Source organism: Thamnophis sirtalis, unplaced genomic scaffold (genome assembly GCF_051295495.1).
Source record: "Thamnophis sirtalis isolate CommonGarterSnake01/CBP01778 unplaced genomic scaffold, rThaSir2_p1.2 scaffold_3, whole genome shotgun sequence".
Classification (NCBI taxonomy): domain Eukaryota; kingdom Metazoa; phylum Chordata; class Lepidosauria; order Squamata; family Natricidae; genus Thamnophis; species Thamnophis sirtalis.
Genome location: NW_028261383.1, coordinates 60,275,733 through 60,290,100, shown reverse-complemented (window position 1 = coordinate 60,290,100; position 14,368 = coordinate 60,275,733). Strand labels below are relative to the sequence as shown.

The 14,368-nt window shown below is 38.7% G+C and overlaps 1 protein-coding gene across 1 annotated transcript; it reads right to left on the bottom strand.

Moving 5' to 3' along the window:
• Positions 1-188: 188 nt before the first annotated feature.
• CHCHD4 (coiled-coil-helix-coiled-coil-helix domain containing 4) lies at positions 189-14,307 on the bottom strand. The gene is made up of 3 exons (XM_087708955.1): positions 14,157-14,307; positions 9,621-9,719; positions 189-1,235 (listed from the first exon to the last, which is right to left on the bottom strand). The coding sequence occupies exons 1-3, from the start codon at positions 14,176-14,178 to the stop codon at positions 940-942; spliced, it is 417 nt and encodes a 138-aa protein (XP_087565081.1). The 5' UTR covers positions 14,179-14,307; the 3' UTR covers positions 189-939.
• Between the last annotated feature and the right edge of the window lie 61 nt (positions 14,308-14,368).

Here is a 14,368-nt window from a genome sequence, read left to right as displayed (position 1 = left end):
TGGGCCAGTTGCCAAATGCCCATTTTGATCATGGGACCATAGTGCTTTGGCCTCAATTTTAAAGACTGGTCATAACTATAAATGGTCACTGAATGGTCATTAAGTGATGATTGCCTGTGAACAAATCAATGTAGCTTGTCACACAGACCAGTCATTAGCATTAACAAAAGACCCAGGGACTTGTATAAGGTAAAAGGAATTCACTTTTAATATACAGTCAAATCACAATACCTATGGAGAGGTTTATTACCCCTGGTAACATTGCAATTGTCCTATTAGGGTCAGCAACCTGCTGGGAGAGGGAACAAAGAAAACCCCTCAAAACAGGGATTATTAGGAACATTAAGGAACCCAGTGACCAATGTTTTTCTCTAGACTGCTCAGTTATGGCTAGGCCTGATCAACATTTATTTTAAAATGGAAAATCAATATACTAACATTTTCTATTATTAGAAATTAATTATACATGCAAACTTTCTGTGCTATTAAGCACATAAGGCTGACTAACTGAAAATTTTACCCAGATTTCTGAATCAATCTGTTTGTTCTGAGAAATCTGTATTAATTTTCATCATATAAAATCTTGAAGAGAGCTACCTACTGACATTTTGCTGATCCGGTATTCTTGCTTTCCTAAAAGAGCTTTAACCATTGCTGTTCTTCAAATCAACCTATAAACTGAACATAACCGGAGAAGTAAAGTGATAAAGCACTGGTGGTGTCTACATTTCTTCTATACTGACTCTACTGCAATATTTCTTTGTTAAAGCCATAGAGCTGAAGCTGCTTCTTCAGTGAGTGAGTTCACATGATACAGTGTACAGAAGTGCATTCCTTGTGGGATCAATGGGGTGGAAAGAAAGAAAGGAGAGAAGATACTCTGCCCTATCTAAATGTCTCTGAATATGGAAAGGAGACTACAGCCTCCATGCTCATTCATTAGCTAGACCCATCTTTTTCTTTGCCCGCTGAAGGAGTAGTTTCTAAATCTTTGCTTTGATTATCTTCTTCATCTTCATCATCATCATCATTTTCTTGAGGATAAAGATCCGGGTATTTCTGCATACATTCTTGCATTGCACGAAACTGGTCCACACAATCTGATCCCTTAATTTCTTCCTTGCTATAATGAAAACAGGAAAATGCTGACTTGAATTGTTCCCCACAAGGACCACTAGCCATTCCACCAAGGCATGGACAATTCCAGTTGATATCTCCATTAGGCAATATCAAACCTTAAGAAGAGAGGAAAAAAAGATAGTAAATTACAAAACTATTTTATATTGGGACTTACATAATGGCTGGGTTTACACACAGCACAACATAGATTCTTTAGCTTTATTCAGAGTCAAAGTTTAGTCAATACAGATAAGGAAGGCCAAAAATTAACTACAGTGTCTGACTTGAAATGTTTATTAATTTCAGTTTTTATAAGCTGCTACACTCTGCAGACATGCTCATCATACCCAGAACCAAACAGATTACGTTTTACTGAGCATTATATGTGATCCAAGTCATTAAGCTTCATTGTCTATAGGAACCTAAGTGATAAATTCTGTATTTTTGGAGTAACAACGTATTTGGTGATTAACATATTTTTGATCTTTCTTAAAAACTTAGTGGTCACATAGGAAAACAAAAGATAAGAGCAACTTTGTTTTTAAAGTTTATAGCAAAAAAAGAAAAAAAAAGTCAAATTTAGGATGGAAAATATTGAGCCAATGAAAAAAAGGCTTTTATTCAAGACAGCAAGAATAGTGTTTTGTTTTACAAATGAGAACTTACAGAAACATTTCCCTGATTGTTCACATCTTTTGTAAGCACTCAAAATATACATGATATCAGTTTTCAGAAGTTAACCTTCCTTTATCTCACTAAAATCACAAAAATCAACAGATGCAGCCACTAAAATCTGCTGTTGCCTGTCTGACATGAACTTGGATGAAACTGGACATCAATGGTTTTAAATCTTGATAAAGATTATTTAAGAACTAATGTGCAATAAATGGTTGTAAAAAATAGGCTTATCAGATACATGAAAACGAAAAGAAAGATAATCTGTGTCAAAGAGAGAGAGAGAAAAGAAATAATTTGGATTTCCTAGATCATTTTATTAATATCGAAAGTCGGTATCCTGTTATGTACATAACTGATCCTAAAGGAGAAAAGGAACTGATGACATTGTGTGTAATTCATAGAAATTTTTGCACATTACATTTTTACATAACTTTTATGCAAACCTGTTTCATGTGCTGATTTGGATGTAACATAAAAATAATAGTTCGGCATCTTATGCATAAACTCAGACCTTTTATTGCCTCACACCCCTTGGCAATCTGTATTAGAAGATATTAGAAGTTTTTTTTCTTCAATTATCCATTTTGCTATATTGGTTATGTAAAAACATTGTTTCATAAAAATCCACCCTGATTGTTTATTTGAATCTGGAACTGGTTAATAATATATCTATGTAGATTCTCAATTATCCAGGTCATAGTTGTCCCAAAGGTGATTTTCTTTTCTTTTTCCCTTGAAAACATTTTGATTCTCATCAAAGAACCTTCCTTAGTTCTAACTCCATTGGAGGGGAAGGGAGAGATTTAACAGGTGTGGAATCTTTTTGGGACTGCTAGGCCCAAGAGGATTCCACACCTGTTTGTATTCTGATTCAGGTGACTCTGGGGATAGAGATAAAGCCCAAAGTGGCTCAAGACTCTCAGAGAGCTAAGAACCCTTAAAGTACTAATAACCAGATGACTGCAGATAATATAAATCCTTCCACTCCATCAGAACTGAAGAATATTCTTGGATGAGAAGCAAAATATTTTCAAAGAAAGGAAAGTCCAGTTGCCTATTAGAAAAGCACCTTTGGGAGATTAATAATATATATAAAATGCAGCTAGCATTGTAAACCATAATTTTAAATTGGCTTATTTTCAAAATAACAATACATGATGTTATACATCATCATCATTATTTTGCTCAGATACAGACATAAGGACAGCAAAAGCTTTTTGTTTCTTTCTTGTGGCAGTGCCAAAAAAGGGAACGGGAGCATGAACAAACATGAAGCTCATTCAGAAAATACAACTCTTCAGTTTAGCATTAGAGGGGAGGTTCAGTCACTATCTTGGTTTAATGGCAAAATAGAAAAAAAACTGGTTGGTCATGTCAGGGAAACTATGGAGAAGAGATGGTTCTCCCCACCCCCTTGCCAGACAAGCTACAGAAACAGACAGGTGGCCCTTATTATCCTTTTTTTTGTATAGTGCTTGAAATATATAAACCAAACCTCATTATTTGTTTAGTATATCTGTTATTGGCAAGCTTTTTGTGTATTTTATGTATATGCAGAATGGCAGACAGATCTTTGCACCATGATATGTAAAAAAACATTTTTTGCAGCTTTGTTATCCATTCTTTTGTTTGGCTACAAAAGAATTCCCATAAATAACAAGGGCTCCCCGTGACACACATATTTTAAATGTTGGCCAAGATTTCTACCAATATACCATCCTGCTTGTGTCTCTGCTTGTGAACAATTCGAGGGTCTTAATATAAAGATTTAAATTATTAGATATTATCTAATTTGTTACCAAAAAGGTTAGATACCGTATTATCAATCATTCGTTAAAACTGATTATTATGCTGGTTACATTTGTTAATTATTGAATCCTCATTTGATTTTAATAATGATTTGAAGTGCTATAAAAAACACGGACACTTTTACTTGCAGTACTAACTTAACATTACTTCAAAAACTGTATTCAATTTTATACAGCTTGCAAATTACTTTTCTTTTTGCTCCTTTATTTCTTTTTCTGCTGTTTTCATTGTAGTTTCAACTTTCTGTTAACTTAAATAAACATTTTTCCATATTAAATATTAAGATTACGTGAAGGTAATAATAAAATTTTCCAAGTAATATTCGCATATTAACATATTCCAAGGAAAAACATTTTTTTCTTTCAATAAGCAGTTTTGTTCATTTTTATAGTTTGTTTTTAAAGTCTTAAGTTTGTTCTTATATGATAACAATAAAACTTACATGAACATTCAGTTCGTTATAAAACCCATTTTTCCTGATCTCTAATTTTTGTACAGATTTTTTTAAATTGGCATATTTTATAGGTATGGCCATTGAAGAGGCATATCACAACTACAGGAAAAATGATCACTAATTTTGGCTTGTTGAGTGGGCTGCACATTGGTATGTAAAGTTAGTTTTTCATAAGAGCACAAACCAAAAAAATCCTCAGCTACCATTGCAAAAAGTCAAATAGTAACAAACATAAAATCTACTTGATTCTCTAATGTACTAACCCCACAGGGGAAAAAAAAACCAGATGGTTCATAAGAGCAATGATGCCCCAGGAAAGCTGAAAATTGGTTCTTACAGTCACTTGTGACACACAGCTGCAAGTAGATTTATAGGATTAATTTGGTTTCCATTTCTATAAAGTCAATTGGCACTTCTATTTGGAAACAAGGAATTGCTTCTTGAAAAAAAATTGCATTCAGGTTTCACTTGATTTTCCTCTGGACAGATCCATTTTTCACTAAGGCAAATAGAAGGGTGGGGAGGGAAGTTTCATTCATTCTTTGTGTTTATGTGTGTATTCATGGCCAATAAGCAATTTTGCTTCAAATCTTTAGAAGCTGTGGCAGGAGTCACAAAGCAGAGATCATTTCTATCCATTCTAAATGCTCAGTCCTGGCTCTTGGCCAGCAACGCAGCCTGTCTGAAATTAGAAAAGCTGAAAGATGGATTTCTACACATCCTTTGGCTATAATATACAGATGGCACTTAAGGTCTAAGAGCTGGGGGAAAGGGACTAGCGATTTCTTTTCATCTCAAGAAGGGTGCAAGGTTAACTTCAATCACGTCAAGTCTGAAAGTCATTTTCAGTGTCTTTATGTGAAGTATATGGGCTAGCATGCTCTAAGAATGGCTGCTTCCAATTATATAACTGAAATTACGTTTCTGACTAAACATCTTCCCTAATACTTTATATCATTTTGATGTATCTTCCTGATGTAGCAGCCCTTGCAATCACCTCATTTAGTAGGCAGCACTTAAACATATTGTTTCATGTGACAATATTTTGATCATTAACGAATCAGAAAAAGAGCTCCGGATGAGAAATAACAAAACACAAAAATGATGAAAGCATGAAACAAATTTATAAACACAGGAAATAAATGTGATACAATAAAAGTGATACAATAAAAACAATTATTGAAAAGTTTTATATTTTGCTCCAAAATATGCCACAGCTTATACATGCACAAAATAGGAAATGTATTTTATTAAGAATTCCAAACAAAACAGTCCCACTTTAAATATTGTCTGTCTGAGCAGATGCCACTGTCTTCTGTCAAAACAAAATTTGAAGTGTTTTGTTCTCACATTAAAGCAAAATTCTTGGAACATAACTATGCTTTATTTCAACTCTGAAACACTCAAACACTGACAGTGGAATATCCCATTTTAAGTTTGTTTTTTTAGCTGCAAAACTCTCAAAACACAATCACCCAAATCTTTGTTTAAGTACAAAAAAAACAAAACCATCCCACAACCCAGTGTGCTTGTTTCAGCAGCAAAATGAAACTCCTGGCGCATATCTTTTTTCATTCAAAATGGCCATTTTGGGCTCATCTCTCTTACAACCTCTCTTTTTATGCCTGCCAAGGTGCTAAGCATGAGTTGGATTAAATGCATTATAAATGCCTTATTATTCCTATAGCATCAAGATATCACTATTCTAATATTATTTTTATAAAACTTAGATTAGTCATGTCTCCCCAAAAGGCATAGGAATCATTAAAGGAGGACTACCTGTATTGCTTCCAACTATCACTGGAGGTTCCATAAGAGAGCTATCTGAGAGATGGCTTGTGAAATCTCTTCTCTTCTCAAGCCTTTTAGCTGGTTTTCTTACCTGTTTTTGTATTGCTTTTAGGCTGTTTTCAGCGGTTAAAGACACTGAGCTTGTCAGGTGGAAAGCTGATAGCCCAAGTTCAAGGCCTGAGCACTGTGAACTGGGGTAAGCTCTCATTACTTGCCCCAAATTCTGGCTACCTAGCAATTTGAAAGCAGGCAAATGCAAGTAGATAAAGTAGTACCACTTCAGTGGAATAGGTAATAGCATTCTGTGCGCTTCCGCATATAGTCATGCTGACCACATGACCATGGAAGTGTATTTGGACAACTATGGCTCCCTCCCTCCCCCCCCCTCTCTCTGTTAAGAAACAAGAGATGAGTACCACCCCCAGAGTCAGACATGACTGGAAAGGAGAAGCCATAGTTTTCAATTCAGGTTTTTATTTTTGTACTTTTGTAAAACTCAAAGCTATTAAAAGAGATGTAGCTTCAGAGATATAGTCAAGGAAAAACTGGTGTTCAATGTTAATTCAAATGAATCCAGTGTTTTTCTATGAAATACTTTCTAGGCTTTTAAAGTTTGAAATATTTAATTTGGGGGCTTCATTCTATTTACAAAAGCAAAGAATGCCATATACTCCTTTCCAATAAGTACACCCTTCATTACACCAATTTACAAGTTTAAAATATAAGCTGCTTTGCTCCAGACAATACGTAAAATTAATGGTGTCCATTACCAGCCAAATCCATGTGACTGAGGTACAGTATATGCTGGGAAATAAGGTTCAAACAGGATCTTATCTAGAATACAGCCAACATAGCTGTTTGAACTGTCAGTGAGCAAATGCTGCCCTCTAGAGATAAGACTAAAATACAGATTTCTCACTAACATTTTGAAATATTACTTTTGTGCCACCTGACTCTAAATGACTCAATTCAAAACTAACTTTTGTAAGTTTGATTGTAGGAAATATGTCAAGGATATAGGAGCATATGTTAAATATAAGTAATTAAAAAACACTAAGTATATTTCTCACTTAATTGATAAAACAAACTTTTTTTTGTTTTCCTGTGAAAATGCAAAATAACAATCTGCATGTTTTTCTTTAATACTGCTAAACAGAGGCTCTCCAACTTTGCCATAATGAATATTCTCCATACATTATAAATGCCTACTTCTATCTTATTCCAGGTTAATGAGGATGAGAAGTATCTCATGCCTCTAGATTCATCAGAATTCCCGTTTTGAATAAAATGTGAATAAATTGGAGCAAATGGTAATAGTCTTAGCACACAAGGATATGTAAGTGAAAATTTGTTCTCACAAAGTGGAAACATGCTGTTATACCTCAATAGGCTGAAAGTCATTTATTGCAAATTATGAAATTATGTTTTCTTATGAAAACATAAGAAAAACAATATCATCCACAACGTTTGCATACATTCATATTGAACATGGAAGAGTTAAAATACCAAAAGGATTACTCTGTATAGCCAAGAAGTTATTTAGATTATGTCTTCGTTTAAAAAAGTAATTTAAATGATTGCCTGCTATTTTTTGCATAATAGAGATATGCAATACAGGTAGTGTTTGAGTTATAACGTCCGTTCAGTGGCCATTTGAAATGACAACAGTATTGAACACAGGGATTTACAGCTGGTATTTGAAGTTTCACTATTACAGTACTCCTGTGGTCACATGAACACAATTCAGGTGGCCTGGGAAAAAGATCCCACTTATGACTAGATGCAGCATCCTGCAGTCACATAATCATTTGTGACATTTCCTGCTGGCTTTTCCAAGCTAAATCAGTGGATAAGTGTTGTTTCTACTGGGCTTTCTTTGTGCACCTTCTTTCTTTCGCATGAACTCTCACCTTTTTTCCTTGGCCTCCTTGTGATTGCTCACACACACTACACATTTTGTTTGTCCCCCCTGCAATGGCACCTATAATCACATGGACTGTGTGCTCTTTCCCTGACCTCCTTGTGATCATACATGTATATCATGTTCCCTAATGCCTTTGGATTATGGATTTCCTGTCTGGCTGCTCTCAGTGGGTCACATTAGGTAATCCTATCTTTTCAGTCCTTATTCTTAACACTGGTATATACCACAGGATTGCATCTTGAGTCCCTTACTCTATACTCTTTATGTGCATAACTGCATTCCCACTCACACTAGTAATGCTATTACTAAATTTGCAGATGATACAAAAATGGCGGGACTTCTCTCTGGGAGGGGGGATGAATCTGCCTATCGAGATGAGGTGGACCGGTTGCTTTCGTGGTGTGGAGACAATAATTTGGTCCTAAACACCAATAAGACCAAGGATCTTACAGTGGACTATAGAAGGAATAGATCAGACATCCAGCCCTCGCTTATCAATGGAAGCCGAGTGGAAGAAGTGGACAGTTTTAAGTTTCTGGGCATTACCATAAAAGAGGACCTGACCTGGAGCACTCACATTGCAGCACTGGTCAAAAGGGCCCAGCAGAGATTATACTACCTGAGACTTCTTAGGAAACAACAACTGAATGAAAAATTGCTGGTGACCTTCTACCGTTGCACCATAGAGAGTATTTTAACTTACTGCATCTGTGTATGGTTTGCCAATTGTACAGTGGCAGATAGGACAGCACTCCAGAGGGTTAATGTCATTGCGCAGAGGTCACCGTCTCCCCTCTTTGGAAGAGCTTTATAGCTCCCGCGGCCTTAAGAAAGTTCAAAACATTCAAAGATCCATGTAATCCTGGGCACCCTCCCTTTTTAAAAAAAAACTATTACCATCTGGCAGATGGTAAAGGATAATAAAAACAAGGACAAACAGGCTGAAAAACAGCTTCTATCCAAGGGCAATAACAATATTGAATTCTAATGTATAGTGCAATGTTAATACAATATTAGGGATTTTCAATTCAATTCTAAACAATGTGAAGGTTTTATTTTTATAGATATAATATATACTGAAGATGGCATTTAATTTTGTTGTACAAAGTGCAATGACAATAAAATAAACTAAATTAAACTGAACCTTTTCCTTGGCTTCCCTGTGACTGCACACATGCATGCATATGCACCGTACTCTAAAAAAAAAATCCTACCGGTTCTGTGGCCGTGACTTCATGTGACCGGGTGGGCATGGCTGTGTAGTCATATGATTGGGGGGAGGTCCAAAGACAGAAACTCACTTTAACAATGTCCTGCTGGAGCAGGAGGTTGGACTAGATGGACCGCCAGGTCCCTTCCAGCCCTGTGTTCTTTCAAGGTATCCTCTGAAGCTGTGTCTTCTGCCAGGTTTATGGTCCTCCCTCCCTCTCCTTTTTTCCCTCCCTCTCTCTTTCTTTCTTTTGCAGCACCCCCACCCCCTGTTTTTGGCCTAGCAGGTTTCAAGAGAAGCTTCAAGGGAACAAAAACAGACCCCAAATGCAAACAAAAAAGTTTTAAAAAAGATCCTACCATCATACAGCACAGCTGATTGTCTAACCTTTTTTTTACTTTGTTAAGCATTTTTTTACTACCGGTTCGGTGGAACAGTAGCATTTTTTACTACCGGTTCAGGCGAACCGGCCCGAACCGGTAGCATTTCACCCCTGCTTGCACCCTTTCTGCTTGATCCCATTGTGTCCATACATACACAACCAGGACTGTCTGGATTATTATCACTGAGCAGTCAAGTGTAAATCTCAATATTATTCAATAAGACACAAAACACGTTATTTACATTCCACTAACCATGATCTTCATAAGGATCATTGGGATCATCTGCCACCAATTCAGCATTGCTTGGAGTTTCATGGTCTTCTTTGGTCACAAATATAATTCTGTCCTTTCCTAAAAATTAAAGGGAAAAAGCATACACAATATTAGAGCAGGTAAATGTCTGAACTGCCATTATCTTCTGAATCAGTTCATCAGTAGATGACACTGGGCCCTGGAGATGCTTCATAATGCGATGTCAGATAATAATACTGGCTCAGATTAACATCTACTCCAGTCTAGTTTATTGATTATATTATTAATTTAGCTTACTCTCCAGAAGAAAAAACAGAAAGTTGGCAAAGAAACATGCTAAGTTTAATTTTCTTTCCTGCATATGTTTACTTTGGCAGATAATTGTCAGTATATATACTCAGCCTTTATGTAAGATGGTATCACTTCCTACCAGATCTGAGTCGATTATGCCTAGGACTTAGTAGCCTTTTCTGTTGTGGCCCAGCAGGAGCCGTTGGAGCTGCCACCAGACTCAGACAGGGAGGGGCCCTATGAGTCGGCTCTGGAGGACCCTGGACAGGGTTCCGACTCCGAGCAGGACGCAGAGAGGCTGGTTGGCCACCAGGAGGCACCTAAGCCTTGGACCAGTGGGGAGGAGACAAGGGAGAGTGATCCGGACACCAGCAGTGAGTTGTTCCTGGATGCCCGGCACCGAAGAGCTAATAGGCATCAGTTGCGCAGTTAAAGGAGGTAACTGCACTCAGCTGGTGGTCATTAGGCTCCTCTCCAGACTATAAAAGGACTGCTTGTGCACACACCCCTCTTGCAGAAGTCAACGCAGGAACTAATGTTGGAGAACATTATTGTGAGCTTGACAGGCTGGATTGCTGCCACGATTTATCTGTGCTGGATTGCTGCACAAGGTTGTCTGTGCCGGTTTGCTGCCAAGGACCTGTCTGTCTGTTAATTAAATGCTGTAACTTATCTTTGGCTCAGAGTGTGTTGGTGTGGGATGAGGGGGGTCAGAACACTTTTCTATGTAAGGTTCTATTGGAAAAACATTTTGAATTTCACCCTTTATTTGAATAGTTCTACATGTTATCTCTTTTGCCATCAAGTACCTTATATGATTATATAAATATGATAAGGAAATAAATAATATGACAAGCAAAAATGAACTTTTATGTTCTTTTTTATTATTTTTAAAATAAAGACCATGTTTATAGGTAGTCCTCTGGTTCTATCAGCACTTTGGGATTGGATTACTGTCACTAAGCAATGCAATCAAAAGAGTGGTATTATATGACCACATCACCTAACGACAACAATTCCTGAGGCCTCAGTTCCATTGTACCCTCAGAACTGTGCAGGCATTTCAGCGGGAAGAAGTAGGACTCCCAACAAGGATCACAAGGGGTATGCAGGTGTCACGGTGGGGGGAGGGTTCCAGAAGCAAGGGTGAGCTGGTGTAGTGTATGGGTGAGCTCTAGGAATACAGGCAGGCTAAGGGGTGCTAGGAACACAGATGGGATGGTATGGACTGCAGAAGGGCCAGAGGGGAAGACAGTTTGATGCTAGGAAGACGGACACGCTGGTGCAGGAAAGTAGGGGGTGTCATAATCCATGGTACAGCTCTATGGGAGGAATATAAGTTGCAGGAGCAATTACGGGAATGCTTTGTGACCCTCTCTGTCAGCCTCCCCATTGATTTTGCTAGTGAGAAACTGGCAGGGAAGGTCACAAATGTCAATCATGTAGCTGCAACTAGTATATGTGGGAGCTTCCGGTAATTGCCAAGAGCCCAGATTCCATGGGTGCTGCTACTGCAACACTTAAAACTTCTGGAATTGGTGATAATACTAGTTGTTCAAAACACCACTGCAACTTGGAACAGTTGCTAAATGGGTGGTTGCATTCAAGAATTATCTTTATAGTTTGTGAGAATGATCTACCTCAAAGAGGATGTGTGTTATTGCCAATTTCCCTAGTCACACATCCTGAGGCAGGAGACTGTACTTCTGAATTTATTTCCCAATTCTCATTTAATTTTTTTTTTTTTTTTTTGTTTACAGCTAAGGTGCAGATTGTGAAAACCATCTCTCTCACACACATGCTACGGTTGGTGGAAGAAAAAAAGCATCTCCCTAGAAAATAGATGGTGCCACCCCCAAAAGGAGGCAGGAAGAAAATGCCTGGACCTGCAGAGTCAGAAGATTTCTAGAAGATAATTCAGATCCAACTTCTCAGACTTGCTGCTACAGGAAGGTCCTAATGAAACACCTACATTCATTTATTTCTTCTGACCAGAAAATTGATATTATGGCTGGAGGGCCACAACAGAAACAGACATTATATAGGAAAGGTAAAGATTCCCCTTGCACATAGGTGCTAGTCGTTCCCGACTCTAGGGGGCAGTGCTCATCTCCGTTTCAAAGCTGAAGAGCCAGTGCTGTCCGATGACATCTCTGTGGTCATGTGGCTGGCATGACTAAATGCTGAAGGTGCACAGAACGCTGTTACCTTCCCACCAAATGTGGTCCCTATTTTTCTACTTGCATTTTTTACATGCTTTCGAACTGCTAGGTTGGCAGAAGCTGGAATAAGTTACTTGCTGGGACAAGTAATGGAAGCTCATTCTGTTACGCGGCACTAGGGATTCGAACTGCCGACCTTTCTAATCGACCACCGCGTCCCATCAGACTGGAATATCAATAGCAAACGCACTTATAAACAGCTTCCCAATGCTTAAGCAGTTTACAGAGTCAGCATATTGCCCCCAACAATCTGGGTCCTCATTTTACCTGCCTCAGAAGGATGGAAGGCTGAGTCAACCTTGAGCCTGGTGAGATTTGAACTGCCAAATTGCAGGCAGCTGGTAGCCAGCAGAAGTGGCCTGCAGTACTTGCATTCTAACCACTGTGCCAAAGTGGCTCCAACAGAATGGTTAGCTTTATCCACCTATAGAGTCCTTCCCAAAGGCCTGGGATAGGCAGTTGTTATTTCTCTGATAATGTAAAAGGGTATCGTCGCAGGATGTAGATTGTTTATTAATATTACAGTAGTCCTTGACTTACAACCACAATTGAGCCCAAAATTTCTGTTGTTAAATGAGACATGTGTGGTCAGTTTTGTCCCATTTTATGATTTTTCTTACCATAGTTAAGTGAATCATTGCAGTTATTAAATTAGCAACATGATTGTTAAATGAATCTGGCTTCTCCATTGACTTTGCTTGTCAGATCGCAAAAGGTGGATCACATGACCTTGGGACACTGCAACCATCATAAATATGAGTCTGTTGCCAAGTCTCTGAATTTTTGATCATGTGATCATAGGGATGTTGCAAAAGTCATAACTGAAAAACAGTCATGTCATATTTTTCAGTGCCATTTTAACCTTTAATGGTCACTAAATGAACTGTTGTAAGTCGAGGACTACCTGTATCATTCCACATTTTATCTATCTGGGGCCATTCAAGGCGGTGATAATATATACAGGTAGACATAGACTTACAGCAGTTCATTTAGTGACTGTTCAAAGTTACGACGACACTGAAAAAAGGGACTTATGACTGTTTTTCACACTTACAAGCATTTCAACCTCCCCATGGTCACATGATCAAAATTCAGAGACTTGGCAAGTGGTTCATATTTATGACGATTGAAATGTTCATGTGATCAGCTTTTAGAACTGATAAGCAAAGTCAATGCGGAATTCAAATTCAGTTAACAATTGTGTTACTAATTTAACAACTGCAGTGATTCATTTACAACTGTGGCAATAAAAGCTGTAAAGTGGGCAAAATTCACTTAACAAATTTTTAACTTAACAACAGAAATCTGGGGTTCAATTGTGGTCATATGTCAAAGACTACCTGTAATATAGGTAATACAGGTAGTCCTTGATTTACGACCACAATTGTGGTCAACATTGTTAAGTGAGACATTTGTTGAGTGAATTATGCCCCTTTTTACGATCTTTCTTGCCATAGTTCTTAAATGAATCACTACAGTTTTTAAATTAGTAATCCGGCTGTTAAGTGAAGCTGGCTTCGCAATCAATCGATTTTGCTTGTCAGAAAGTCGCAAAAAAGGGGATTGTATCACCTCAGGAGATAGCAATCGTCATAAACACAAACCAGTTGCCAAGCCTCTGAATTTTGATTGCAGGACTATGGGGATGCTGCGAAAAGGTGGTTCCCTGTGAAAAGACGGTCACAAGTCACCTTTTTTCAGTGCTGCTTTAATTTTGTCACTAAACGGACTGTTATAAGTCGAGGACTACCTGTAATACTCCCCCTCCTCCTATTCCCCCCCCCCCCAGTTAACTGTGAGGTGGGTTGAGCTCAGAGAGAGAATGACCGGCCCAAAGTCATCCAGCTGGCTCTCATGCCAGCCTTCATGCTACTTTCGCCCGGCCCCGTTTCTGCTGGGCTCCCTATAAAGACCCAGCTGGGGCAACAGATCCGTTTGCCGGCTCTCCCCTCTCTTCCGTTCGGCTGCCCCAGGAGCCGGCCCGACCGTCACCACCGTCCCTTCCTCCCGCGTCCCCCGGTACCTTCTTGCCTGCAGTAGGACATGTCTGGGCCGAACTAGGAGCAACTCCGAGTGACCCACTGAACGACAGGCTTAATCCTTCGCGGGTGCCCGCTGCAGCCCCAGCGAAGCACGCGCCTTTCCCCCACGCGCTCGCAGGGCCCCCTCGCGGCCACCTCTCAACCTCCCAGAGGAGAAAGGACCCCAAAAAGAGAAGCCTTGAAGCCGCCTGAG